We start from the raw sequence: 26,557 nt of genomic DNA on the forward strand, positions 1-26,557 counted from the left end.
TGTGTTAGATGAGCATGAATATTGGCTGCAGTTCTTTGGACCTAGCAGTCTGCTACATGGAGGTCCAGCAGGCCTGGGAGACTGAGAATGTGAGTTCTGCTTGGCTCTGCTGCAAGCATTAATTCTGAGTTGCTTAATCTCCCAAACTCTCATTCACTTTATTCATTAGAAAGGTTTGCACTTGCCTGTGAGCGGGTTAACATGAGTGTTGCCTAGTGCTGTTTTCTCAGCCTTCATGATTTATGATACTACAGAGCCACATCGTTGTGCTGGGCACACTGGGTCAGTACTTCTGATGTTGCACTTGAAATGTCTTTGAACCACAAGCCACATCAACAAAAGCTCCCTTCTAGCAGCAAAGCCCCTGCTGTACCAGGAATTTTGCTGCTTAGCCAAGACAGGTCTCGGTGAATTGATTTAACTTTGGAGATTTTTCCAGTGTTACTGTAGACTCGGACTTACTCTGCTGGCTTGTTCCAAACCTGTGCTCCCTTGGAGCAACCTGATGTGTGTGTAAGGGCTCCTCTCTATGCAATGCCCCATGACATGGATTTTAAGGTCAGAGAAACTACTAAAATCATCTTGCTATATCTTCTCTTTTCAAAATCATAGAGCTTTTCCCTAGAAACCACGTGAAAGTTTATCCTTTGGGAAATGATCCTCCCTTATCATGAAGATTCTGGAGTGATTCTAGGGCCAAAAATTTTCCCTCTTACTGCTTAAATTAGCTTTGTTATTTAAAAACTTTACCATGTTTTGAGATTAAATTTGTTTAGCTGAAGCTTTTTGATGATGTCATATTTTTTTAATGGGGTTGAAAACGTCATGCTCTTTCCTGCTTTTATCTCCTTTCTTTGCTTCTAATCACCTGTCTGTTGTGGCTCTGTCATCTCTGAAGCCTCTGAGTAATGGTCTGACCAAGTCCTTCAGGTTTCCAGATGAAGACTTCTTGTCATGATTCTCCACTGACCACTGTTCTTAAGTCCACATGTACACACTGAGCAGTGCTCCAATGGTGATGTTGCAGTGTCTCTAGTGAAAAGCAAAACCTTTCTCTTGCTTTTCCTTTATATTCTCTGTATACATATCAGAGGAGCCAGCCCTCTCAGGCCTTCTGAGAGCATTTGCTAGGAGATTGTTAAGGGTCTCAGACTGAAGTTCCTGCAGCCCACAACATGGCTCTCAATCTCCCAGGACCATGCTTTCTTGATTCACAGGCATATTATGTTAGACTGTATATTATGTTAGACTGACATAATAGTTTGGTATAGATAACCATTGTCTTTGAGTCATCAGCAGATTTACCAGGAAAGGTTTTATGCTCTCATCTTGGCCAGTAGTAGAGGTACCTCATGCTGTGGATAGAAGGAAGTAATCCCCGAGGTGTCTGGCTCAGCAGAGCCTCCCCTGCTAACACATCCATCTGCCAGAGAACTGCCCAGCTATAGTCTTCTTAAGACTCTTGGGCAAAAATTGTTCAACTCTCCTAATTTGTAAATGTTGGTGCATGGCAAACACTATCCAAAAAAATCTAGCTCACAAAACAGCATCAAACAGGAAAAATGCACCTTTCAGCATTGTCAAATACAGACCAGAAAGCTACACCTCCAGAATACTCCTGCATTTGCTCTGTCCTCTTCCATATTTTTTCATTTACAGCTCACAAGGGAGCTTTGCCTGATCTGTGCTTCTTTCTTTCTTCAGTCACTGAGATTAGGTTTCTCTGTGCATAAATGTTAACAGAGGATCCTAACACTACTGTTGGAACCTTGCAATAGGCAATAAAGCTGTCCTTACTGTTGCTTTCTTCTGTATTGCCAGGATTCTAACTGGCCACTTCGGGCTACTGTGGCTACATTTCATAGCTGAGTGGAATTCCCTTCTTTGTACTGACCTCCTGCTGTTAACTGTGTAGATAATATATGCTCTTAACTTTGGACTTGTGTGTAGCAATAGGTGGAAGCCCATGAAGACAGAATGGATACCTCTCAAAAACACCATAGCTCACAATTAAGCCTTTCACCTGTGTGTGCAGCCTGCTCAACACTGAATGTTGCAGGCAAGTAGGAGCTCAAAGCAGAGCTGACAGTGCAGTCACAAGTAACTGCTAGAATCTTCCTGAACTAAGTCCAGTTGACACTCAGGTGCTGTAAGGACTGTTTCTTTTTGCCAGCAGAACGGTTGACCAACTGTGTATGTAGCCTGCATCACTGCTCACCTCTTTGCTGTAGGGAAAAATGACATTCCTAGCAGCTAATAATTGTTTTGCTCTTAGCAGCAACTAATGAATATAACAATAATGTACGCTGATGGAATTTTCACTAGCAAGTTACAAAGTTTATTAAGCACCTGCTAAGGAATATACTAGCATGACTTTGGCAGCCACTGCTGGAATGCTGGGAGGTATTTTTGTATAAAAATCAGGAACCAGGCATGAATTAACAGTGGAAGTGTTCATGGCAGCAGGACAGCTGCAGCTTTGGCTTACCCAAAGCGGCAATAGCAATCAGTGGACGGCTCTGAGGGTCTTCCATGTCTCTTACATGCACATTGTCATTCAGATTTACAGTCATGGCCTCACGCTCCATTTCCCACTTTCCCCTGGTCTTATGTCTTGCAGCACTATCAGCTTGGGAACTGCCAGTGTGAGCTCTGCTTCCTGCTGTTCTGTCCTGTCTCAGAGGCAGAGGTTGTGCTGAGAGTTGTTCCTATTAAGGTCTTGCAGCAGTAGTGTTAAAACAGCTTTAGAAGGTCCTAGTTTTAAAGATACATATCAAAAAAGGATTTATCAGGCTAGAATATTTTCCATGTTTAAATTGTGTGATACTGCCCTTCCTTTGGTAGTAACAGAGAATTTAGTAGTAGATTCTGAAGTCCTTTGGAAGCAAAGGGGCTGCACTTCTGTTTTTGAATCTGAGCACAGATACTTGTAGTGACTTGCTGAAGAGATAAGAGCCTGGGAAAAATGAGTGGACAGCTTGGGTCAGGATGTTATTAAAGGCAAATGTTGGTCTTCATAGTGGTTGTGCTGTTCCAGCCGCTCCTGAGATCACAGAAGCCTGCAGAGAAGGAAACAATGGAATTTGATGTTATACCAAACATCAAACAGGGTGGAAGGTTCTGTGACCTCTGCAAGTAATTAAAATAAAGCTTCACTGGAAAATGGTAGGCTACTGCCACAGTTCCTGTTTTACAATTCACAACATTCCTTAAGGGCTTTAAAAGATGAATCTGAGTTATTCTTTGTGCTGCTCCTCAGTCCTTAAGAGAGTTAAGAAATCAGGTCATTCTCTTCAGAGTCATGATAGGACTAAATATTTTATTAGGTTTGTCCATCAAATGGGCCCATTATGCCTGCTCATAAAAATTTGACCAAAAATAGAAGGAGAGGGGTGTGTGTAGTGTTTTACTCTTAAATGTTCTCTTAAAAATACATAGCAGCTTTTGTGGTATTTAAATAGTGTAAGAAAAGTAAAGCTTTCTGCATGTTTAATATCTTTAAATGTTTAAATGCACATTTAATAGGTTTAATAAAGCTTTCTACATGTTTGTCAGGTGATCATAAAGATACCTTTGAATGGAGAGTGAGTGCAGCTGTGCAAATGTAACGCAGCAAATATGCACTTAATTGTGTCCTTTGGCCAGCAGAAAATGTCTGTTGGTAATTAGTTCTTCCTCTACCAGAGCCACTGGCATGTGAGCTCTCCTAGTGGGATTCTTGTTATTGTTCTCTCTGGCTCTTGTTCACTGTTGTTCTGGAAAGAAGGACAGGGCTGAAGGCATGAGTAATAGGAAATCTTAAGCTCTCACGTTCACCAGAGAGGAAAACATTTATTTAATCCAACTAGACCTCTACAAGCAGAAGGAGAATAAAAGTTACTCATGCAGGAAGTGGGAGCAGAGAAAATACAGTCCCTGGCTTTTGAAGTACTCTTATCATGGGGTTAAAGCTGTCTGTGTGCTCAGTGCAGGTACTTTTTATTCTGGGTTTCTGGGGCACGTTATATCAGCTTGCAAGCAGCTTTATCTGCAGTTCCTGGCTTGGAATCATTCTTACAATCCCCTCTATTGCCTTGCCTAGGAGCTTTTGGCTTCAGGAATTGCCCAAAGGCATTGTGGCAGTTCAGGCTGGGTGCCTCCTGTTACTGCCACGTAAGTTACACCTTCAGTGTCCCAAGTGTCCAGCCCAGTAGGGTGGACACAGGAAACAGCCTGTTTCTATCCATAAATGCTATGCCCTACAAATCCATCTGCAAAGTCTTTCTCTTCCTCTTTCTTCCCTCTCTGCTCCCCTGGGAGATGCTCCCTATCAGGTAATGCTGGGGAGTGTCTTGAGGCCTCTTAGGCCTGGCTAGGCGTAATGCTTGGGGGGGAGGGCCGCAGTCTCAGACCTGGCCAGCCTGAGACCAGCCTAGCAGTGGGGGGGAAGAAGGAGCCCTGGGGGTGTTGGGTAGATCCTCAGGTGGGGAGAAGGGAAGTGCTGGGAGGCCTTTGGGTGTGCTGTAAGGGTCTCTGTACGCTCTGGGATTCTTTGGCACTGCGCTTTTGTAGCTTCTGTAAAACACCAATTGCTTTTCCATTTAAACTTCCCCTCGCTCTCCAGTCCATTTGTGTGAGTGTCACTCTTTTGTCCCTCGTAGGGGCAACAGAGGGTCTGTCTGGCCTTAAACCAGGACAGGCATTTTGATAAAGCGGAGGCACACGAGCGGTGTGTGCATTGTGAGAGGAGCTGGGTGTCAGCGGTGCGAGGCAGGTGTGAGGGTCACACAGAAGCTCAGGGCATTGTGTTCAGCTGGTGCTGCAAATCCCTCCCTGCCTCCCAGCTCGCAGTTTACTTTTCAAACGGCAGGCAGTCTCTCCGAGCCTGACGCACGCAGTGTCTAACACAATGGCTGTGTTCTGAGACCTTTCCCATTCCAGGCAGTCGTACAAGGTTATTACCCTCCCATTAGAGGAGCCTTCAAAGCTCTCTGCAAACAGTGCACAAGGACTTCTAGAATGGCATTGCAAACTGGTTTAATCAGCTGGGGAGGATTTGTATGTCCCAGACAAAGTCATTTAAGAGAAGAATATGCTGGAAGAAGGCTGAAAATTGATAGCTGTGGAGCTTGAAAAGGTGATCTATGAAAAATTTGATCTCATTATTTTATAGGTCTTGGTATTGTTAGAATACATAACAGAACTTGTTCTTTTGCTTGTCTTGCTTGGGACTTGCCCCTAGCAGAATGTACATATCCAGATCCCCTGTGTAGCCCATCACCCATGGAGTCCTGACTACTGAGCCTCCAACCATCACTGATAAGCCTCAGAGGAGAGGTGACTATGTGGTTTTATTCTCAGGATTGCTCATGAGGAATACATTTCTCAAATGGTTTTCCTTGGTAGTGTTTCTCCAAAGTGTATTATGGAGGACATTAAATGTTCTTTAACCTGTTTTTTGTAGATTGGGAAACTGAAGCTCAGTGTTGCTAAAGACTTGGTTCCAGACTAAGACTTTATATTACCAGAATATATAGAACCTTAATGCTATCTCAAAGAATGTTTAAACCTACTTTCTTTGCATGAATATAAAGTGCATACAGGGTAAAGTGGACATATTTAGAAGTATATAGAAAACAAACAGTACACATGTCACTATCAACCACCAATCATTGAGGCTTGCAGAACCATGGAAAGCTACACAAATCTGCATTCCTATAATTATATTAAGAATGAGACTTACACCTGTGGCTGCTCTTCCTTCATTCTGCATTTCTAAGGGTCTAGAAGCATTTAGTATATGAGTATATACTACTATATTTCTTTATCTAATTATCTCTGTCTACTGTGTTCAAATGGAATTTGACTACAGAACCTATGTTATATTTATCACTGTGAGTAGAAGATAAATAGGGAAGCCAGAAGAGTTTGGATATTGCTGTAAATTGGTAACTGATGGTTTTGCTTCTACTGCAAATGCCAGTTGATTCAACAAAATTTAAAGGCAGTGACAGTAACACATAAGTTTCATATGTCATCTCATAAGCAATTGCTGTCAGTTCATTCAATTCCATTTAATAATTTTGATGTAAAGTAAAAGCAAGAATTTTCATTATTATATTTGGGGGGGGTTAAGGGTTGTAGCTAAGCCAAACCAGAACATCTGCAGGAATTAGTTCAGTATACTCAAAATTAGTTCAGTGACAGTCCTTTTAAGGTATGGGTCGTAGTTTGTGCCTGAAGGTTTGGATTGTCCCCAAGACCTCAATTAAAGCTGAAATAATTCAGAAAGAAACAGAAGGAGTATGACTGGTTAAAACCTGGTGGCTGCATAGCTGTATTTTGAAGAAGAAAGTGATTTGTAGCAGCTGGCAGGGTGCAAGATGCCACTTGAAAAGTCCTTTGGTGAGCAGAGCTAATGGTAAAGTGAACTGGAGGAGGGGTAAGGTGAGTTAGGTGTAGTGAGAAGGCAAGTAGCTTTAACTCTCTTGTGCCTTAGCTGAATAATTTTCAGAGCAAATGGTCACTGAATTAATGTTAGTTGTTGCTGCCAGCAGGATTGGGGTCTAAATCTTACAGTCCACAGATCAGTAGTGTGAAATTAAAGGAAGGTGCACGTTTGCCATACCAAACACAAGTTTGGTAGTCTGAGAAGTGGGCTAGTCCAGATGTCAGAAGAGTGTGAATGTTTCTCTGATGGGTTGTTTCAGAGGTTAATTAATAATAATACTGCATTCCCCATACTTGTTCCAGTTCAGTCTGTGTAGCCACTTAGCTACCCTACTGAATACCTTTGGAGAAGCTATGAATTTTATCTGTGTGCCTACTGAGTAAAAATCTGATCCCTGTTAAGCAGCAGCACAGATACGCTGCAGAGATGTACTTTAGCTGGATGAGACAGACAGAGTCCAGTTTGATTGTTTCAAATTTAATTTCCAATTATTGCCTTCCTGTTTGGAGAAGATCCTTTCTGGCAGTGATTCAGCCTTCTTAGGAATGTTTTTTATATCTCATTAACTGGTGGTGGTTTCCCAGGAGATCAGATTTGCCATCATCTAATAAGTCTGAAATTGCTTGTGACAAGCAGCTCTGCAGGCTTCATTCTACTGAAGAACTTTAGGAAATAACTCAAAAGTTGGGATTATGTTTGTTTTTTGCTTACTGAACACAGATAAAACTGCTGTTCTCTGTATGTACAATACTGTTTGTGTGAGGCAGAGAATATAAGAAAGGATGTTGGCATCTGCCGAGTGCTGAGCTGTCGGAATTGAACATCTCTAACTTAGAGGCCTGGTCAATATTCACAGCCCTAAGCTGCATAGATAGAGGGAGAGAGGGAGAGGGAGAGGAAGACAGAGAGAGGGAGAGAGGGGACGGGGGAGAGAGAGAATATATGTGCACACACATGTAAGTAGCATTCAAGATCAAAGGAGGTATGGTTTGTTGCCAGCATTACGTCTCAGATACTTTCTTTTTCTTAAACTGCAGTCTTGGGTGGAACTGATGGTTCATCTCTGGTTAAATAATTGCTAGAGAGGGTGAGGGATTAAAAAGACAGCCAGTGAAGAAAATAGTAGAAAGAGAATGAGCATTAATTATGCTTTTCCTTCGCAATTCACTACTGGTTTTGTTGCTTGCTGCCAGCCAAGCATCAGTTCTGTTTTCTCCCTCATTAGCTTTTCTTCCTTGAACACCCATATCTTGTAGTGACCTTTCATCCTCCCTTTTACCAGAGCTCCATCTTATTCCTGATACATCTCTCTCAATCTGTTGTGCAAAACCTACTGAATCACATTACTCTCCTTGTATGGTGAATGCTGCCCTCTAAGGAGCAGGAATCAATAAATAGCAAAGGAAGTATCTGAGTGAGAGAAGCTCAGGTTTTTTGCAGCTGGAGTGAGTGTATGGCTTTAAAAAAATGAACTAAAAGCACAGAATGCTCTTTTCTGGCCTTGCATGACTAAAATTCTTGCCTGGGAATTGTTCTTAGTGATAATGAAAATAAATAGTCATGCCCACAAACACCACTGTCTCTGTGAATAGCTATCTTTCCTGACTTCCCCTAAAATCAGACCCTGGTACTACACTACTAAGGCAGGAACAAATGAGAACAGTAAAAGTAAACGGTGCAGCTTTGCCTCTAGAAAGGCTGGGTGGTGGAGCTGGTTGTTTGGTAGTTCTCAGGTACTTTAATCCATATGCTTGATTATCTTGTATAGATACTTTTAAATACTAACTGAGCCTGTATAATCAGGCTTAAGTGTGAATGAAAAATAGAATAGAATAGAATAGAATAGAATAGAATAGAATAGAATAGAATAGAATAGAATAGAATAGAATAGAATAGAATTAACCAGGTTGGAAAAGACCTTTGAGATCATCAAGTCCAACCTATCACCCAACACCATATAATCAAATAAATCATGGCACTAAGTGCCTCATCCAGTCCCCTCTTAAACACCTCCAGGGATGGTGACTCTACCACCTCTCTGGGCAGCACATTCCAATGGCTAATAACTCTCTTTGTGAAGAACTTTCTCCTCACCTCGAGCCTAAACCTCCCCTGGCACAGCTTGAGACTGTGTCCTCTGGTTCTGGTGCTGGTTGCCTGGGAGAAGAGACCAACCCCCTCCTGGCTATAACCTCTCTTCAGATAGTTGTAGACAGCAAGAAGGTCTCCCTTGATCCTCCTCTTCTCCAGGCTAAGCAACCCCAGCTCCCTCAGCCTCACCTCATAGGGCTGTGCTCCAAACCCCTCCCCAGCTTTGTTGCCCTTCTCTGGACACGTTCCAGCATCTGAATTCAGTGCTGCTGCAGTCTGAGGGTATAATGAAACAAGAAATGGATTTGATGATGTTTAACAAGTCAGCTATGGAGTAAGCAGGTATTACGGGTATATAACATCTCAGTGGACAGGGAATATTTTGTGGGGGGGAAAAAAAGGGGGGGATTTAAGGTTAACTTGTTTGAAAAGGCAGAAACCATTTTAAAAACTTTTGGAATTCATTGCTTCTCACTGTTGTGGGTTGTTTCCTAGGATTAATTATTTTATGGTTAAAAAAGCCTGATGTGGACATTGCATGCTTAAGTTTCTGATGTAAGGAAGTTAATGCATTGGTTGCTTTGGTGTTCTAAAGAGAAGAAATCACCTTAATATCTCTGCCTTGAATTATCCTGGGCCTGGAATCTAATCAGCTTTGTTTATTATGGATATCAATGTATTTAAGAGAATGAATGGCTCAGTGGATTTGGATTTGGGTAACAGGATCTAGAGTATTTAACCTGTTTACATCAATAGCTCAAATTCAGCTCAGGCTGTCTGCACTACTGTAGCTTCTGAAGTACCACAGCTGTGAATTAAGCTAATGGTCCCAGCAGTGGCTCTGGAAATCTCTCTCTATTAATGCTCGTATCAGCAGTGTCAGGAAGAAGGCCAAGGAATGAAGTGGCAGGATGAAAACTTTCATACGTTGTCTGAATTCATCCATAACAACCAAGCAGTTGACAAAATCCGTGTTATTTGGCAAAATGAGGATGCAACAGGCTTACACAAATATCTGACTGCAGTGTCACATTCATTGCCTGGACTGTTAGATAAATGGAGATTTACAAAGGTTTTAGATAGATTTTGGAGGAAATCTTTAAACCACTGATTACTTGAATGGGAAAGGCTGTTTCTATATTGTCTTACTTCTTACAGCTTTTTGTCCTAAGTAGATGCTGTCCTCTGTTGAGGACAGGATGCTGAGGTAGATAGACTTCTGGACTGAAGCAGCGTGGCAGATCTTCCATTCTTGTCACCACTGTCACTCATGAGGGCAATCTTGTGTCATAACAGGTGACCTAGAAGAAAAATGGCAATGGTCTGTCAGCAAATGATGAGTGCTCACAAAGCAGTGCATTGGTTTATCACGTCCCTTTTGTGTTCTTGTTTAGGCAGGTGACAAGCATTACCATCCAAGCTGTGCACGATGCAGCAGGTGCAACCAAATGTTCACGGAAGGAGAAGAGATGTATCTGCAAGGTAAGGATGTCTCCACTGCAAAAAAAAAAAAAGTCAGACTTTGTAGTTTTTCTGTAGTTCTTCTGTCAGGAGTTTGTAAACCATCCCCATGAAATCACAGAATCACTGAATGGTAGGGGTCAGTAGATACCTCTGGGATTATCTAGTCCATGTCCCCTGCGAAAGCAAGGTCATCCAGAACAGATTGCACAGGACAGTGTCCAGACAGGTTTTCACTATTTCCAGAGAAGGAAACTCCACAGCCTCTCTGGGCAGCCTGTTGCAGTACTCCATCACCCTAAAAGGTGACAAGGAGGGTAAGAAGGTCTATAGCCATCCTGTCTTCAACAGTGTTCTCATACTTTTTCACTTGAAAGCCTCTCATTCTAGTAGGTGTCCATAAGTGTGGCAAAGCAGTGACTCTACACCCTAACTGAGGCAGACAGTTTTCTGAAGCTGTAGCAAAAATGAAATTTATTAGGCTGCCTCTGAATTTGGCATCTGGCAGACAGCTCAGCAAACAGACTGGAATATGAGATACCAGGCAAAGTGAGAGGGTTTCCCCTGAATTCTGCTGATCAGTTCTTGTGTGTCTTTGCACCGCACTCTAAACTGTAAAAGGAGAAACTTCCAGAGGCTTGAGTGAGCTTCTTTTGAGTCGTGTAGATTTCATTCCCCATGTGTCTCCTCCAGCTGTTAATCATATTTGCTTACCTTGCCCATTTCCCTTTTATTTGGTCCCCTTTGTTCCCACTTATTTTTATGTCTTTCTACAGTGACTTCTTTCCTGTATGTTCATTTTCATCTCTTCTTCTTATTAACAATCTTGTGGTCCAAAGTATTGCCAAGAACTTTTCTTCTCATGATCTTTTCACCATAAATTGATTGAAAAGTATGCTTGATCTTAATTCTACCTACTGTCCCAGAAGGTAGCATGGAGACTATTAAGCTGCAGTTATTTTTATTATTTGCTGTACTATTAATTAATTTTGGGGGAAAGATGTATAAATACACATTCAGGCAAGCCAGAAATCAACATGAAAAAGGTATATTCCAGATACATTAGAAAACTTGCTTGATGTACTGGAAAGGACTCTAAAAGACTAGGAAAGAAGTTATGAAAATGTGGTGGCAGCCATCTTTTGAAATGCTAAGGAGGGATTCCTTCTGGAGGAGTTCCAAAATTAAGATGATATTGTTAAGGAATTCCTTTGAAGCTAACTTGTGTTATTTTGTAGTTTGTCCTCCCTTGAAGGCCATCTCTGTCATCGCTCACTGACTTTATCACTTAGTCATCTTATTCCAGCTGTGCACATAACTCAATACCGAAGCTGTGCAGCAGCTCTGCATTGCAGGGAGGCAGGTGAGGCTGAGAGAGGGTGGAGGTAGGAAGTACTGATTTCTAATGGCAGATTGGAGAGCAGTCACCATGTCTGACAACTAGTAATCCTCTTAGTTTCCTCACATCATAGCATCTACTGTAAAGTACAGACAGAGTTCAAGAGGACTATTGGTTCATCCCTTGCTGCTGCTAATACGTTTGCAGCTGATGCTGCTTGCACCAGCCTAGCAGATAGTGAGAGTTCAATGATTGGATAGGCCGTGGTGGTAAGTTTCTGCAGATCCAAGTAAGGCAGATGCTGCTTCTACTTAAACAAGACTACATTTTGTCTCTGCCAAATTCAGGTGATATGAAAGCAGAGGAGAAAGAGAGGTACCTGGCTCCTTGATCTGCCATCACTCTCTTCCAGCCTGTGGCTGTGAATTAACATTCTTCATGCTCACTCTATCCCAGAGGAGGAGCAGGCCAGGTTGCATTGCTTTATTGCTCACAAGCTGGTTTCTGACTGAATAATGTTATTGCTGAGTGTGCTCCAAACTGTCCTGCCAAAGCTTTCCTTGCTGAACTGAGCATGCTCGTAAGTGTAAGGGACCTAAAAGCTCTCAGCTGAAATATATATCCTGACATAATCCAAACTGTTTACCCTAGGGTGCAGAATAACAGCATTCCAAGCTGAAATAGAAATGCAACACCACAACACTAAAGCTAGAATCTAAATCACATTACTGACAAAATAGGCAGCTTCCATCTCTCTTCTAGTACTCTTTTCCACAGGACATGAAAGCACTGTGTTGATATTGCTTTGTAAAACAGAAGAGTTTGGCAGGTTTGTGTTGGCTATTTGCATTAGAAATGTGTGGGAAACCTGCAAAAGGAGAACATGAGAGAAAAACAGCTTCTGGTTTGGGGCTTTATGTTAAGGATGGTTTTAATAATCCAAAGCACTCTGGCTTTGCCCTGCTCCACCACAGGAAAATGAAACAGCATCAGACGCTTTCTCTTTCCCATTGTCCTTCTAGTGATATATTATTACATGGGCTGCCTCAGAAGACCATTAGTGAGCTAGGATGTTGCTTAGCATTTAGAGGGATGCTTCACTTCATTCTCACAGAGGCTTTCAGCTTTTTTCAGTGTGTCATTAGCAGCCCAACTTACTGATACTTAGAGAGCTGTATACTGAAACAAGGATACGTGCAAGATACAAAGCTGAAGAAATGAACATGTTGGGTGGTGTCTGCCAAGTGAGCAAACAAACATATGTTAAGATTGGGAATAATGTTTCCTGTAGGAAAAAGAGGAATGATACAGCATGAGAATTTGCATTGTTCCAAGTATTTCAAAATAGACTGGAGTGAATAAAATTTGCAAGTTGTAGTAGCTCAGAGTTCAAGATAATGAAAAAATATTTACATTTAACAACCATTAGCTAAGTATCACCATGAAAATGGCATCCAGACTCTCTTGCATTTCTTGATCATTCTCAGAGCTGCAGCATCCTCCTGGGGTATCCCTGAAATTGTGCCAGTTTGTGTGAAATAATGACTGAAAGTGCAGTGACAGCTTTTTCTTTGATGGTGGGGATAGTTTAATAAAAAAGAAACTGAGGTACAGAGGAACAGAGAACATTTTCTCTGAGTTACACTGGAAGATTGCAGCTGAATTTGAGAGTTGAAACTCAGCCTTCTGAATCTTAGTTCATTGGCCTTATAACAAGAACTCGCTCCCTCTTGAGTGCCTGGATCTGTCTGACCTCCTAAGTAAAAACACTGGGCATGTTTCTCTCCTGATCTCACAGGCTCTGTGGGGCCCTGGCTCCGAGGTGCTGTTTGTTTACAGAGAAGGCTGTTGGTACACTTCCCTCTGTTGTCTGATCATTTCCCTCTGCCAAATGCACAGTTTCTTCTTCCTCAGCTTAGACTCAAAGCCAAACATCTCAGACCCTTGATCCAGAGTCACAGCATTCTCTCCAGTCTCCCGATGATGATTGTACTGTGTGCTGCTGGGAAGTTAAATCAGTCCTGCTGGTTTTCACTTCTGTACAGAGCCATGTAAGGGCTCATCAGAAGGAAAATTCCAGCGGCCCTGACCCATACCCCTTTGGGGGTCTGAGGGTGGGGTTTCCTCTGACTGCACTTGAGCTAGTAGCCAGCAGGAGACCTGGACTTCACTCTGTTTTGTTACTTGGTGTGGACAGAGTGAAGAGGTGATGTTCCCCTCCTGCAGAGAGACAAGGCTCTCTGTGAGGGTGACTGCAATCATGTTTGAATCTGACTGCACTCTTAAAAATCGTCTTTAGCTTCTGCTCCATTTTAACTTGGCTAACAACCTGCTAGCAGTTTCCTAGCAATGAACATAAGCTGTTCCAAATGAGAGTAAATTTTATGATGAGCAACTGAAGGAGCTTGGGCTGTTTAGTTTGAAAAAGAGGAGGCTGAGGGGAGACCTCATTGCTCTCTGCAGCTACGTGAAAGGACATTGTAGAGAGGCTGGTGCTGGTCTCTTCTCACAGGTAATTAGTAATAGAACAAGAGGAAACAGCCTCAAGCTGCACCAGGGTAGGTTTACACTGGACATTTGGGGGAAAAAAATTGTAGAAAGAGTGGTCAGGCATTGGAATGAGCTGCCCAGGGAGGTGGTTGAGTCACCAATCCTGTATGCATTTAAAGGCTGCTTGGATGTGGTGCTTGAGGATATGTTTTAGAGTTGGACCTTGTTGAGTAGGGTAGTTGGTTGGACTTGGTGATCCCGAGGGTCTTTTTCAACCTGAACATTTCTGTGATTCTGTGAAATGAGAGCTGAAATGGGGTGGAAGTGCTCCTTGCACCTGACCACTGCTCAGCCCATGGGGACAGCTGGGTATTTCCATTTTTACAGCATAAGAGAGTATTCCATGTTTTGTTTCACAAAGAGCAGAGACTTTGCCTCTTTTAGCAGCATGTGTAACTGGAATGTGCCATGTGGAAAGGCCAGAGCAACACACACCACTAACCTTGTAGGGCAAGGAGCAGAAAAGATGTGTGTGCCAGTATGGTACACTCTGCTCTAGGGGAGCCTCTTCCACATGCTGCATTCTACCACCCGTGTCACGCTGGCTTCTCTTGCTTAGTACAGTGGGGGAATTACAGCCCTGACTTTGCTGCCTTGTGAATTTTCCCATTGCATTTTGCATAATTGCAGGGCAGAGAGTAATACTTTACAGTAACTAAATATGACACCTATTGCTCACGGAAGTCATAAGACTTTCCCAATATTAATGGATTTAAAACTTCCTTTTTATGTGTGGTGCAATACATGAGGGGAGAACAGATCAGGTAACCGTGGCCCAGATATTTAGCTCTTACCCTCCATCCCGCCCAGAGGAACACTTACTTTCAGTTCCTCCAGCTGGTGCTTACTGATTTCCTTTGCTGCTTGAGGCTCTTTGAGTTTTAATTAAGAATGTGTGCAAAGTGTTTTGACAGCCTGAGGAAGAGGCTGCTGTAGAAATGGGCCAAGTATTTGAATTATTTTGTTGTTGTTGCATTTGTCTTTCTCATGAGCTAGAATTTAATTACTTGCATAATTTGTACAGATTCACCATCTGATGCAATTGAAGGGATTCTCTTTAATAACTAGCTTGTCATGCCCAGAACTTATCTGCTATGCTCTGAGTAAATGTGGCTTGGTGTTTTTTTTTTCCCCCTCCTTCAGGTTCCACTGTCTGGCACCCCGACTGTAAGCAATCTACTAAGACAGAAGATAAGCTCCGGGTAAGCTGACTTTGTGGCAGTGGCACAGCAGCCAATTGTTTTGCACACAGTACCTGAATGTTGGTTTTAAAAGAGTGACTTTCTCCATGTTTTTTTCGCATAGCTCTCATGGCAGAATAAACAGTGGAGGCACTTCAGAGGTATTGCTCTGATTTTTAGGTTCACCACCTTCACATACCTGTCTCAGTGCATTGCCTTAAAGATAGTGTCATTTATTGACATACAGACATGGCAAAGTCTCTAAGACACTTCATTTCATATCTCAATTATTGTGAGAGAGAATCTGAAAGAGAAAATGTGGACAGGGCAAATGCTACAACATATTTCAGTATTTTTGCACATATGTATAATTGCTTTATAGCTATCCCCTCTTCTGTGTGGTTATTTACAGCATTTAGAAAAGATGAACTCTTCTTCCTTCACCATCCAAATAAACCTCAGCCTAAAATGACCCTAATTTGAATGCCAAGAAGAGCCGAAGTTACCCTTGGAGTCACCTCAACATATCCAGACAAACTTTCTGGATCGAATCCTTGAGGACAATAATGCTGCACTCATAAATGCTGGAGCCTGGCTTTTTGCATGCACCAGGCAATTCTAAGCCCATATTCACTAATTCATCTTCTGAACAATTTACTCATGTTGATGACTCATTTGGTCCTTTGAACTTTGCTATTTTTTTCTGCATATGGATATTTGAGACTGTGTATGAACAAAACGTCTTTCAGACAAGGAAACTTAAGAGGTGCTGGCATGGAGATACCTAGGATGTCCTGTGGCTCGTTCACAGGAAGCCACGTCTTTTAGAGTTTATTCAGGTGCACTGGTCTGTGAAACATTCCCCAGAGAGAACTTATGATGATCTTAGGTAATGCAGATAAATTCTTGTTGAGCAGAGCTGATGTCAGTGTGGGCTGTGCTGATAATACAGACACTGGCCCTAGATAGGCATGTGATCTAGCATGGGCAAACATCACTGGAGATACCATCCAGTGTTTACACATTGTTCTGTCATGACTTTCCACAAGAAAGTGGAAAATTGTGCTGGACTGAATTTTTTCTTCATTCAACAATCTGAATGTAAGACAGTGTTTTGGCCCTACTGGAGTGTCAGAATGTTCATGTTTTGTAGTGAATGACTGGGGTACAATACCTCCCTTTCACTTGGACCCCAGAATCTTGCCAAAGCACTCCTGAGTAGGTTGCAGCCCTTAGTAACCTGCTCCAGCTGACCTTTTAAATCAGTTGGCTTATTTCCATTCCCAGTGGAATGGCCAAAGTCTTCTTGAAATATTTTCCTTTCTCTGTCACACATTGAAGCATTTCAGTCTTCTACTCCCTCAGCTAATTTTAATTGAAGTGAGTGAGTTAAATGAAATCATGCACCTACAAGGTTTTGCCTAAGTGAGTCCTTGAAGGAAAATGAAGTGAAACAAAAAGAATGCATATTAAGGGAGCATTTGAGAAATCTTATGGCACAGCTATCCAAGGTCCCCTTGTTCCTAGATGAAAGCTTTTATGCAGAGGTTTAATGTCTTTAAAAGGCATTGATGGATGCACTGTACTGAAGCTAGCTGGACAGATGGAGAATTTTTAGCTTCAGCTGTGCATGATGTCTCTGTCTACTCCAGTGCAAAGTCAGGCACCTTATTTTAAAATCAGTTTGAGCTCACTTGGACACACATTTCATTCTGCTTGACTCAAGTGAAGGCAGTAGCAAACAGGTAGGTACAGAAACGAATGAAACTGGAGGCACGATGTGCTATTTGAACGTGGCACCACCAAATTAGGAACTGTACTTCGACTTTCAGTTTCTCGTGACACACATTTAGATCCAATGTGAGAGGTGGAATCTGTGAGTTGACAAACATGTGCCAAATGCCAAATTTGTGAGTTGACAGGTATATGATATAGCCACTTCCAGGCTCAGGCCTAGATTTTCTGGTGATTCTGCAAAAAGCCAGTGGCATGGCCGATTTGCTCGGATGGGTTTCCTTTCCCTGTAGAGCAAAACAAAACAAAAAGCCCTTTTGCTGCTGAAGTAACTTTGGAAGGTTTCAGCAAGTTCTGTTCTCTCTCAGTAACTGAATTGTGATATAAACTGATCAGCATTCGAGCTGGTCAAGTTCTGTTCCCTCTCAGTAACTGAACTGTGAAATAAACTGATCAGCATTTGAGCTGGTCAGGATCTGAGAGGCGGTTCATATAACAATGGTTGCTTTAGATCTTCCTTCCACTGGATGTTTGTGGAGGATTACGAAGCCCAAACAAGCAGAAAATAAAGCAACCATATGTATGTTACAAAAATACACATTGCTTAAGGGTCTTTTTCCACAACTGTCTGGCTGTTCATGATTCTGCAGGGATCATTAAGTAACACGAACGTTGCAATGGGCAGATTATTATCTAGGAAGTAGAGATCAGTAAATCGATTGAACAAAAGAGCTTAACCACTGAGCTGGGGAAACTGCTTTCCTTTCACTCATTTTTCCCTTTTGTGTTTCATGACAGCATTCCTCATCTGAGTTCTTTTACCCAAAGAGTCTGGTTCTGCGCAGGCCACGCTCTGCAGAGGTTTGCTGTTGTGTTTTCATAGTGTTGAGAATGGTCTTCTTTCCTGAGAAGATTTCTTCATTCTTGTCATTCGCTGCGCTTGCTACTACCGCTGCCACACAGCTTCCTTGCTATCACTTGGCCACCATAGGCACTGATGCTGTGTTTTGCACCATGTGATGCAGTGTTGTTTGTTAATTCTCACGTTAATTTATTATTTTTTTTTTAATTTTGGTTAATGAAATGCTTAACATTAATTTTGTGAAATTCAAATGAGCTTGGGGGAGGGAGGGGGCTGGGGGCTGTAGTGTTGTTCTTCCGGTGTTACAGACAGGTGTTTTTCTTCTAAAACAAGCAAGCAAAATAATAACTGAGGGCAGATAACGGAGGGAATGAAAATGGTAAAAAGCAGGAAGAAGTTTTTCACCATGAGGGTGGTGAGACACTGGCACAGGTTGCCCAGGGAGGTGGTGGAAGCCTCATCCCTGGAGGTTTTTAAAGCCAGGCTGGATGTGGCTGTGAGCAACCTGATGGAGTGTGAGGTGTCCCAGCCCATGGCAGGGGGATTGGAACTAGATGATTCTTGAGGTCCATTCCAACCCTGACAATTCTATGATTCGATGACTTTAAAGTGATGGTTAAAAAGCAGTAAGTTTTTCATGAGCAATGGCTCATGCTTTTTAGAAGGGAAAAAACCAAACAAACAAACAAAAAGGAGGTGCCATTAGTTAAATCAGTTCCTTTTTAATATGTGCTGACCACCTACACATGAATACTTCTTTTGGTTGAGAAAATATTTACAAACTTCCTGGTTCTTCCATGTGCTGCCAGAGAGCATTTTCCTCTCTCTCTCATCTGGGGCACATCCACATCTGAGTTGGAAGATCCCTTTCTACTTTCAGAATTTCCTTGAGTTTGGTTTGCATCTACAAACGCCACCTAATTCCATTTTTTCTCCTTCAGGGCAGTGCTTATTTATCAGTCATGTCTGCTGTTGGGGTACATGTGGCTGTGCTGCATGCAGGCACCTGAGGTAGCTTTCACCTGACAACAAGAATGTACTGCTATGGACTCAGTACAGGCTAGCAGTGGGCAGACAGGCTGCCAGAGTCCGTGCCACTGGATTTCCATTGTGTCTGCTCATGCTGCCCTCACATCTCTAGTTGCAAAGTAGTCCTAGTCATATTGTCAACCAGGGCAGGATATTTGTGTTAGATGCAAGCTGGAGAAGAATGTTACATGGTTGAATCTAGTGCTGTGATTCAGGGGGTAATGCAAGCCCTGTGACTTTTGTCCTGCACACTGCTTTCATCAGTTAACTCAGGATGTTGTAAAGCATTAACCCCTCTTGAACGCCACCTTCTGTTAGCTGCAGCAATATGCATCCAGAAAATTCAGCCGTAAAGGTGTGTTGCCAGTGGTCCTAAGGAGGGCAATGTCTCAGCAGTCCTAGGATTTGTGGAATTGAATGCTGAAGTCTGAGAACAGCAAACTGTGGGACTCTCACTCATGTTCTTAGCCAATGTAGTGACTTTTTGCGTTCAGCTTAGCATGCATGAGATTCTGGTGCTGAAATCCAGGAGCCTTAGGATTATGAAAGCAAATCCTATCCAATGTATTAGAAAAATATGTAAGGCAAAGTAGGAGCAGCCCATGTCAAAATAAGGTATGTACTCTTTCTTGCTTTGTAGACTCTGTGGATAGAAATAGCTTAGGGCCAGGTGAACATCCTCTTGTGTAAATTTGGTCAGTATTCTATTTACCTGATGATTATACAAAGTATAGTTCAAGGCAGAATTTGTCTTGAAGTGCTCTTCTGCAATGTAGACACAAAGATGCTGTCACTAGTATCATATCATCCTTTTTGCTACAAACATGGGCCAAAGGCTTGCATCTACATGAAAATTGTAGGGTGAAATCCTGTGACTTCTCTGAGCAGTTTGGTGTTGAATTCACTGTGTTCCAGACTCCCCACTTTATTTTCTTCTGCTTTTCTCTTAACTCTACTCTTGGTGAAGGCTATGTTTGCATGAGTAGTCTTGTAAAAGTTTAGTAGCAACATGCCTTCAATGATTATGTGCTGAAAATTCCTTCTCTGCCCTGGCCTGTGTTTCTTCAAAAGGAGAATTTAGTTGTAACCTATTAATGTGTGGCTGTGTGAGTTTGAACTAAACTTGTTCACTAGTTTTGTCATTTCCTTCTTAGTGGGGGAGGGAAAGCTGGGCCTTCTCTCAACCCACTACATGCATATACAGCAAAGATTTACTTTTCTTTAGGCAGAGAAATCATGCGTGCATGCATTTGATAAAAATACTCTTGTGAAAGAGGCACAATTAAACTAGTAGACAGGCACAGGGTTGCTGTAACAGTGAGGTTCTTTACTGGTCTTGTATACAGCCACTGACAATTACTGAAGTCCATGGGAACCTGTGTTTAGTGAACCCTGCTTCCAAGTCCTAAATCACTGTAAAACCTTGCAATTGCTGAAGCAGCTGGTCAGAGTAGCAAGCATTGTACTGAGAAAGCCCAATTCCTTGCTATTTCCAAGTTGTGTCTGCCTAGTAGAATGAACTACACCCTAATCTTCTGTTAGTTTGTTTGTAAACATGCTTCACTTAAAGTAACTTCTGAGGTTTAGAGAATTTCCTTAAGCTACCATGTTAAATGTTATTAAGTGAAAACATATTCATTCTTCTGCAGCTATTATCACCGCCTTGCATAATGAACTCTATCAAAAAATTAAGGCAGGTACTGTAAATAATGCCATGCCTTTGTGAAACAGTAGTGCATCCAGCTGGCCAGATGTTCTTGGGATCAGTTGTGATCTGGTTGCCTGCACTTGTAAGTTTTTGTAGAGCATGGTTCTGAACATCTGTACTTGAGAAAGCCAGAGCCACCACATTGTGGCAGCATCTGGGTGATGTGAGTGGCTCAAGTGTAGATTGATTGATTTGTTTGTTTATTTTAAGGAAGTTGTTTAGATGATGTGCCATGCATGATGACATGACAAACTGAGGTAAATGCAGATGAATATCTTAAGCTTTGCAATCTAAGATCAAAATAGCAAGTTAATCAGTTTGGGGCATCTGCATGGGTGATATGGTAATTGAGCACTGAAATTCACAGTGAACCTAATAGGATGAGCATGACAGTTGGTGTTGCCTCTGCCAGCCTGCAAATGAAGCTGGTAAAGAACTTTTGCATTGAAGACAAATGCATGGAATGAAGGACAAAAGCATAAAAATAAGAAGTCTATGATAAAGTGGGAAATACTGAGAAGCCTTGCAGATACTTTAGATGCTTTGTGATGTGGATCTTTCCTTTGGCTCCTTTAACAACATGCATGAATTTCTGTTTATTTTTCTCAAAGACTTCATAGACTTCCTATATTTGATACAGACATGCCATATTGATATATTTGCTACTGTTACTTCCATTTGAGTGGAAGGTGGGGGAGGGGGGAATTGATTTCTCTACAGTCAGAACATATGGAGGAAGGTCATGTACCACGAGGGGAAAAGATCAGTTGCAGTTCATCATAGAAATTGGCTTTAAATTCCTCTGCACAAAGGTGGCATTTTGAAAAGCTGTACTTGAACTTGAAGAACAATCATGGACAGGTTGGACCTGATCTTTGAGGTCTTTTCCAACCTTGTTCATTCTATGATTCTATGAAAGAGTGTTCCAGGGCTGTTTGTAGAAGGCACCTTTACTTGCTTTGCTGCTGGGAGTGTAGAGCAAGTGTCACAGGACTATGGTGATATTCTAAATTAATGCATTCTTATTAAAGGATGTTTTCTCTAATTTCTTTACCTGTCTTCTTCCAGTAGTGTGTGCAAAAGATGGTCACATGATATCTCCAATGAAGGTTAAAGGCTAAACCAAAGATAGCTGTTTTCCTGTTTCACCTGTGCTCTGATCAGCTCTCCTCTAGAGTGTGCTTTACTACACTCCATTGCAGTTACATCAATAGAAAACTTGACCTGCAGTGCGTCTCTTGCCACCTGTTTAAGATATAAAGTCATAAGAGTGGTGCACAGGATCAGGAATTCTCAACTGCTGCTGAAGATACAATGTACCATCTAATGAAAGCCATACCCTGACTCAGATTTCCAGTCAGGAGCTATTATAGGTCTGTTAGAAGATTGCCAGCCATAGCAACTAAAAGTATGCCAGAGGAACTGCTTATATCAAGGAATATTTAGAGTGTATTTGTTAAGGCAAGCAGCACAAATGTTTTTAAGTCCAATGCAATTGTCATTAGGGGAAAGTGCAAACCCTTGAAGCATTCCAGACCATATGGGAGCAGCAGAGTAGGAAATAGCCATCTGTGTTGGAAGCAGCCTGTGTAAAGTGAGGCAGGAAGGGTGAGAGTAGATGTAGAAGTCCTAATTTTCCTGCACCGTCTTCAAGAGTATGTGGTAAACTTAAGCAAGGTACAGGAGTAGGAGCAGAGAGTTTCAGAGTTGCAGGTCTGCTTGGATTCTTCAGAGGAGGAATGGTGTGTGCTCAGGCAGTGGCTGGCAGGCTGGCACCCTGCCTGGGTGATACGGAGCTTTGCACTAGGTGGAAGGAAGATTGATACATGCAGGAAGAATTACAGGAAGGGCCTCATATCTGATATGTTAATGGGATGGTAATGGGAACTTGGAGCAGAAACAGAGTGAGGAAATAAGGAACAGGAGGTACAACTTGCCTGTCCATCTGACGGCAGCTCCTGTACTGCAGGGTTAAGAGCACCTAAGAAAGTTCTTAGCAGGACGTGGCTGAAACTATCTTCTTATGGTGTCTATACAAATGACTTCTTACTTTGCTGAAAATACTTTTAGCAGTGACATTAAGAGATAAGGCTAAAAGGATAGTCCAAGGGCTGAGAATTTCTTCTCTAAACTGTTTGTAAAAGATCCAGAGTGAAGAGCAGTGCAGGGGGGCTGCAAGGTAGAAAGAAGCCCCAGCTGCCTCTGGCACACATTTTCCTACAACAGAGAACTGAGCAGACAAAACTCTTCAAGTATGTCTGCCAAAAGCCAAAGGTAACAGACATCCCTAACAGTACCTCAATTACTTAATGCTGTTCCCTATGTTGTAATGAAAACAATTGTTTTCCGTGGCAACTGCAGCAACATGCTACGTGTGTCTCCACTCAGGCAGGGGTTTAAAATGTCAGGATGGAAGCGGGGAACCAAGTGTTTCTCAACAGCCAGATCTTCCAGATTCATTCTTGTAACATTTCCACAAAACAAGTGGTGGTTGTTGGCTTTTTTTGCTTTGATTACATCATGGGGAGGAACTGAAGGGCAGATGAAAAATTTCTGTTCCTTTTTGGGATGTAGGAATTTGTAGTTATAGAGAGAAAGGAAACACATAAAGGTCCACGTGAGAAAGTCTTCTCAGATGTGCTCTGGAGAGGATTTGTGACTGTGTCAGTCCACAGCCACATCTGCTCTCACTTTGATCTGAATCTTCACATTTTTTGGAGGAGTATGTTCAAAGCCTTTTATTCCTCTGACACTCCTTGAATGTGGTGATTTCATTTCCACAGATGAAATCAAAGCAAGCCTGCTGTGACCCACAACTAGTCTTCATCATTTTTTGTATATGGATGCTTCCCATAGCTTTCCTGCCCTATGAAATAGAAAGACTCTGAGATCTGTAGAAGGATCCTTTCAGGAAATGTATGCTGAGAGATAAGAATTAAGTCCAGTAGCCTTGTTGTGTTCACTCCAGATTATTTCCTAAGAAAAATCAGCAAGCCAGGCTGTCAAGCCTTGTTTGTCTTCAGTGTGTGCCTGAAGGTCCCTTAGGTCAAGGTCACAAGCTGATGAGGTAAGGACTGTTAACCAAGATTTAATTATCAGTGACTTTGAAGTATCCCACTGCACTAGTCATCAGAGTCATCTGTTGATGCACTCACTGCTTTGAGATGGGATTTGGTTCATTGCAGTTCAATTAAGGAACAAAAATCATTCATGGTTTCTCAGTTGCAGTGTCATTAACTACCTTTTTGTATCTGCTGCATGCCAGGCTTGGGAGTAATTGCCACAGTAGCCTGGGTGACTTTTGATTTGAAGAGATGTTTTTCAGATTCATCAAGTTCTCAAGATCCTCTCATCTGAGTGCTAAATTATTTTGTCTCCTCTCACAAAACTTCCCCCAAGGAATCAGGGTTTGTTTAGTTCTGATAGGGTGTTGAAAATCTGCTAAATGTGTGACAGCACTTGCTCTGTAGGGATGTGATTGTTCACATGGATTTCAGTTTGCAGGGCATTGTCTTTAAATGTCAGGACTTTTGCAGCATGGGAAATCATGACATTTCAGTCAACACTTTAGCTTTGATGTTGCATCTAGATTGTGCTACAGGTGCAGGAGACAGCTCCAAGCCAGGGTTTTCTGGTCCTTCTACTTAGATTGAATTCAGCTTGTGTTCATAATGGAAATCCAGTGATTGAACATCTGGAGAGTGATAATGTGTGCTGTGCTCCTCTCAACAGCTTTGTCTGCTGAACTGCTGACTCCTCTAGCTGTTTGTGAACTAACAATTTGATAAAATGGCCAGCAGGACTATCCTGGATTGTACTTTGTATGGCTCCTTGCACTGTCACTGGCAGGTCTTGTTTGATTTTGTTCATTATTGTTGTCAGTCTTTTACACTGTATGATTTAGAAAACATCTTTCCCCTCTCACAGCACTCCTTCCCCCACCAAAATAAAACAAAACAAAACAAAAAGCCCATTTGTCTCACAAGATTGTGAAATTTGCCAGAATGCTTGCATTTGTGTTGACATTTTTTTTTTTCCTAAATTCAGTTAATTTCAAGATGTATGCAGATTTCTTCACTTAAACCCCAGATCACCAATGCTAACCACTCTGGGTTGCTCTGAAAAGTTACTTTTTATTTTTCAGCCTACAAGAACATCATCAGAAAGCATTTATTCCAGACCAGGTTCCAGTATACCTGGCTCTCCAGGCCACACTATCTATGTAAGTATTTCTTCAGGTGGAATAAGCTGCCAATCCCTTGCTTGCACAGGAAATCCTCTGTGATGAAATAAATCACTTTTACACTGATGCTGATCTCTCTAATCCAGCAGGTAAACTGTTAAAACTCTCACCATGTAGTTCCTGTAACTACAGAATTTCAGGAGGAAGTTAGGCCTTCTCCAGGTCACATTTCCTTTGGAAAAAGAGAGTAAATCTCTTGAAACCACTTAGTAATATGAAGTGGGATAGAAGGCAGACAGGCCAACTGAGGTAGGATTATATGAGGAGATCTGTGCACCTCAGTATGCAGTTCTTAAGAGATCTGCTGTGTGCATGGGAGGAAGGATCAGCTACACTAAAAGGAGATTGATACAACACCTTCTGTTTCAGAAGTCAGGTGCTTTGACTGTGGAAGAAAAACAAGAACAAAATGACATTTAGCATCCTTCTTTTACTAAACAGTGATGAAAAGGCAAAGCTATTGATGTATTACTTTGTGATTAACCAAGATACAGAGTTTAATATGATTCCTTCAGTAATCTAGCCTCTTCCTAGAATAGAGTAGAGTAGAGTAGAATAGAATAGAATAGAATTAGCCAGGTTGGAAGAGACCTTTGAGATCATCAAGTCCAACCTATCATCCAACACCATCTAATGAACTAAACCATGGCACCAAGCACCCCATCCACTTGTTTGCTTTTAGCAGATTTCTTTAACTTCCTGGCCTTTTAAGCCTGTAAGATCCTAGAAATTTCAAGTGGAAATATGTTAGCACTTTAAAAATGCTTAAAGGAGTAGATGTTCACCTCTTCTTACACCACTTTTCCAGGCATTTTTGTGTTATAAATGAGAAGACTTTTTTTTTTATCTTGGCAGAAATGTCCACAGGGTGAAAAAGTCATCTGTTGTGACCATAGTCATCTGGTTCTAAAGAGGAAGAAAAGCAATTTGGATGAATAAGAGACCAATTCAGCCCTCTCAAACTTGCTGTATTTCCATATATGTAACTTACACTTCCAAAAACTCATATCCATTTAAGACTCCTATTCCTTGGCATTCCATATAACCTTTGTTTTCATATAAAACATGCTCTCAGATAACCTGTACAAAACCCAAGGCAGACATGGAAAATAGTAGCCAAGAGTGAAAATGGCAGGAAGTTAGTGAAAGAGAGTTCCTTGTGAGTGGAACAAAGGTGAACATATCCTGGGAGGAAAAGGCAAACTACAGGGCAAACTTTCCTTTCTGTTGCCTATTTATTATGTGATTTTATAGGTAATACTGTGGTGTAAGACACAGAAATGTATCAGTTACATGTATTCAGTCTGGAGAAGAGAAGGCTCTGAGGTGACCTAATTGTGGCCTTCCAGTATCTGAAGGGGGCTACAGGAAGGCTGGGGAGGGACTTCTCAGGATATCAGGTAGTGATAGGACTAGGGGGAATGGAATGAAGCTGGAGGTGGGGAGATTCAGGCTGGATGTGAGGAGGAAGTTCTTCACCATGAGAGTGGTGAAGCCCTGGAATGGGTTGTCCAAGGAGGTGGTTGAGGCCCTGTGCCTGGAGGTGTTTAAGCCCAGGCTGGATGAGGCTCTGGCCAGCCTGATCTAGTGTGGGGTGTCCCTGCCCCTGGCAGGGGGTTGGAACTAGATGGTCCTTATGGTCCCTTCCAACCCTGACTGATATGATACTACTACTACGATAATAATGCAGAAAAAATGCCCAAAATGACACATCTCAAATCCTGGGTTTGAGTTAAATGCTAATTTTTGAGTGCATTTCAACACCAACAAAATAGCAGGTATATTAAAAATGTTCCAAGTGCAGGTATTGAAATATAGAGCAGGCCCTGGACGTATCAGCTGGAAAAGGTGGTATTACCTGTGCTGGTAGTATCAACTTTATAAGCTGTATCTTAGGAAATTTTAGCCACTGCTCAACATCACAGTCTG

At 42.0% G+C, this 26,557-nt stretch overlaps 1 protein-coding gene across 11 annotated transcripts in view; it reads left to right on the forward strand.

The window, feature by feature from the left end:
* The window catches only part of ABLIM1 (actin binding LIM protein 1), a 212,515-nt gene that overhangs the window by 150,307 nt on the left and 35,651 nt on the right, over positions 1-26,557 (forward strand). For 8 of the 11 annotated variants that reach the window (XM_054163606.1, XM_054163602.1, XM_054163607.1 and 5 more), the window contains exons 7-10: positions 9,916-10,003; positions 15,015-15,073; positions 17,585-17,647; positions 24,530-24,607. In XM_054163606.1, coding sequence (XP_054019581.1) covers positions 9,916-10,003; positions 15,015-15,073; positions 17,585-17,647; positions 24,530-24,607 — 288 coding nt within the window. Of the gene's footprint in view, positions 1-9,915; positions 10,004-15,014; positions 15,074-17,584; positions 17,648-20,326; positions 20,375-24,529; positions 24,608-26,557 lie in introns of all 11 variants that reach the window. The other 3 variants (XM_054163608.1, XM_054163603.1, XM_054163598.1) reach the window with 2 other exon arrangements.

The sequence above is a fragment of the Dryobates pubescens genome, chromosome 8 (genome assembly GCF_014839835.1).
Source record: "Dryobates pubescens isolate bDryPub1 chromosome 8, bDryPub1.pri, whole genome shotgun sequence".
Lineage (NCBI taxonomy): Eukaryota > Metazoa > Chordata > Aves > Piciformes > Picidae > Dryobates > Dryobates pubescens.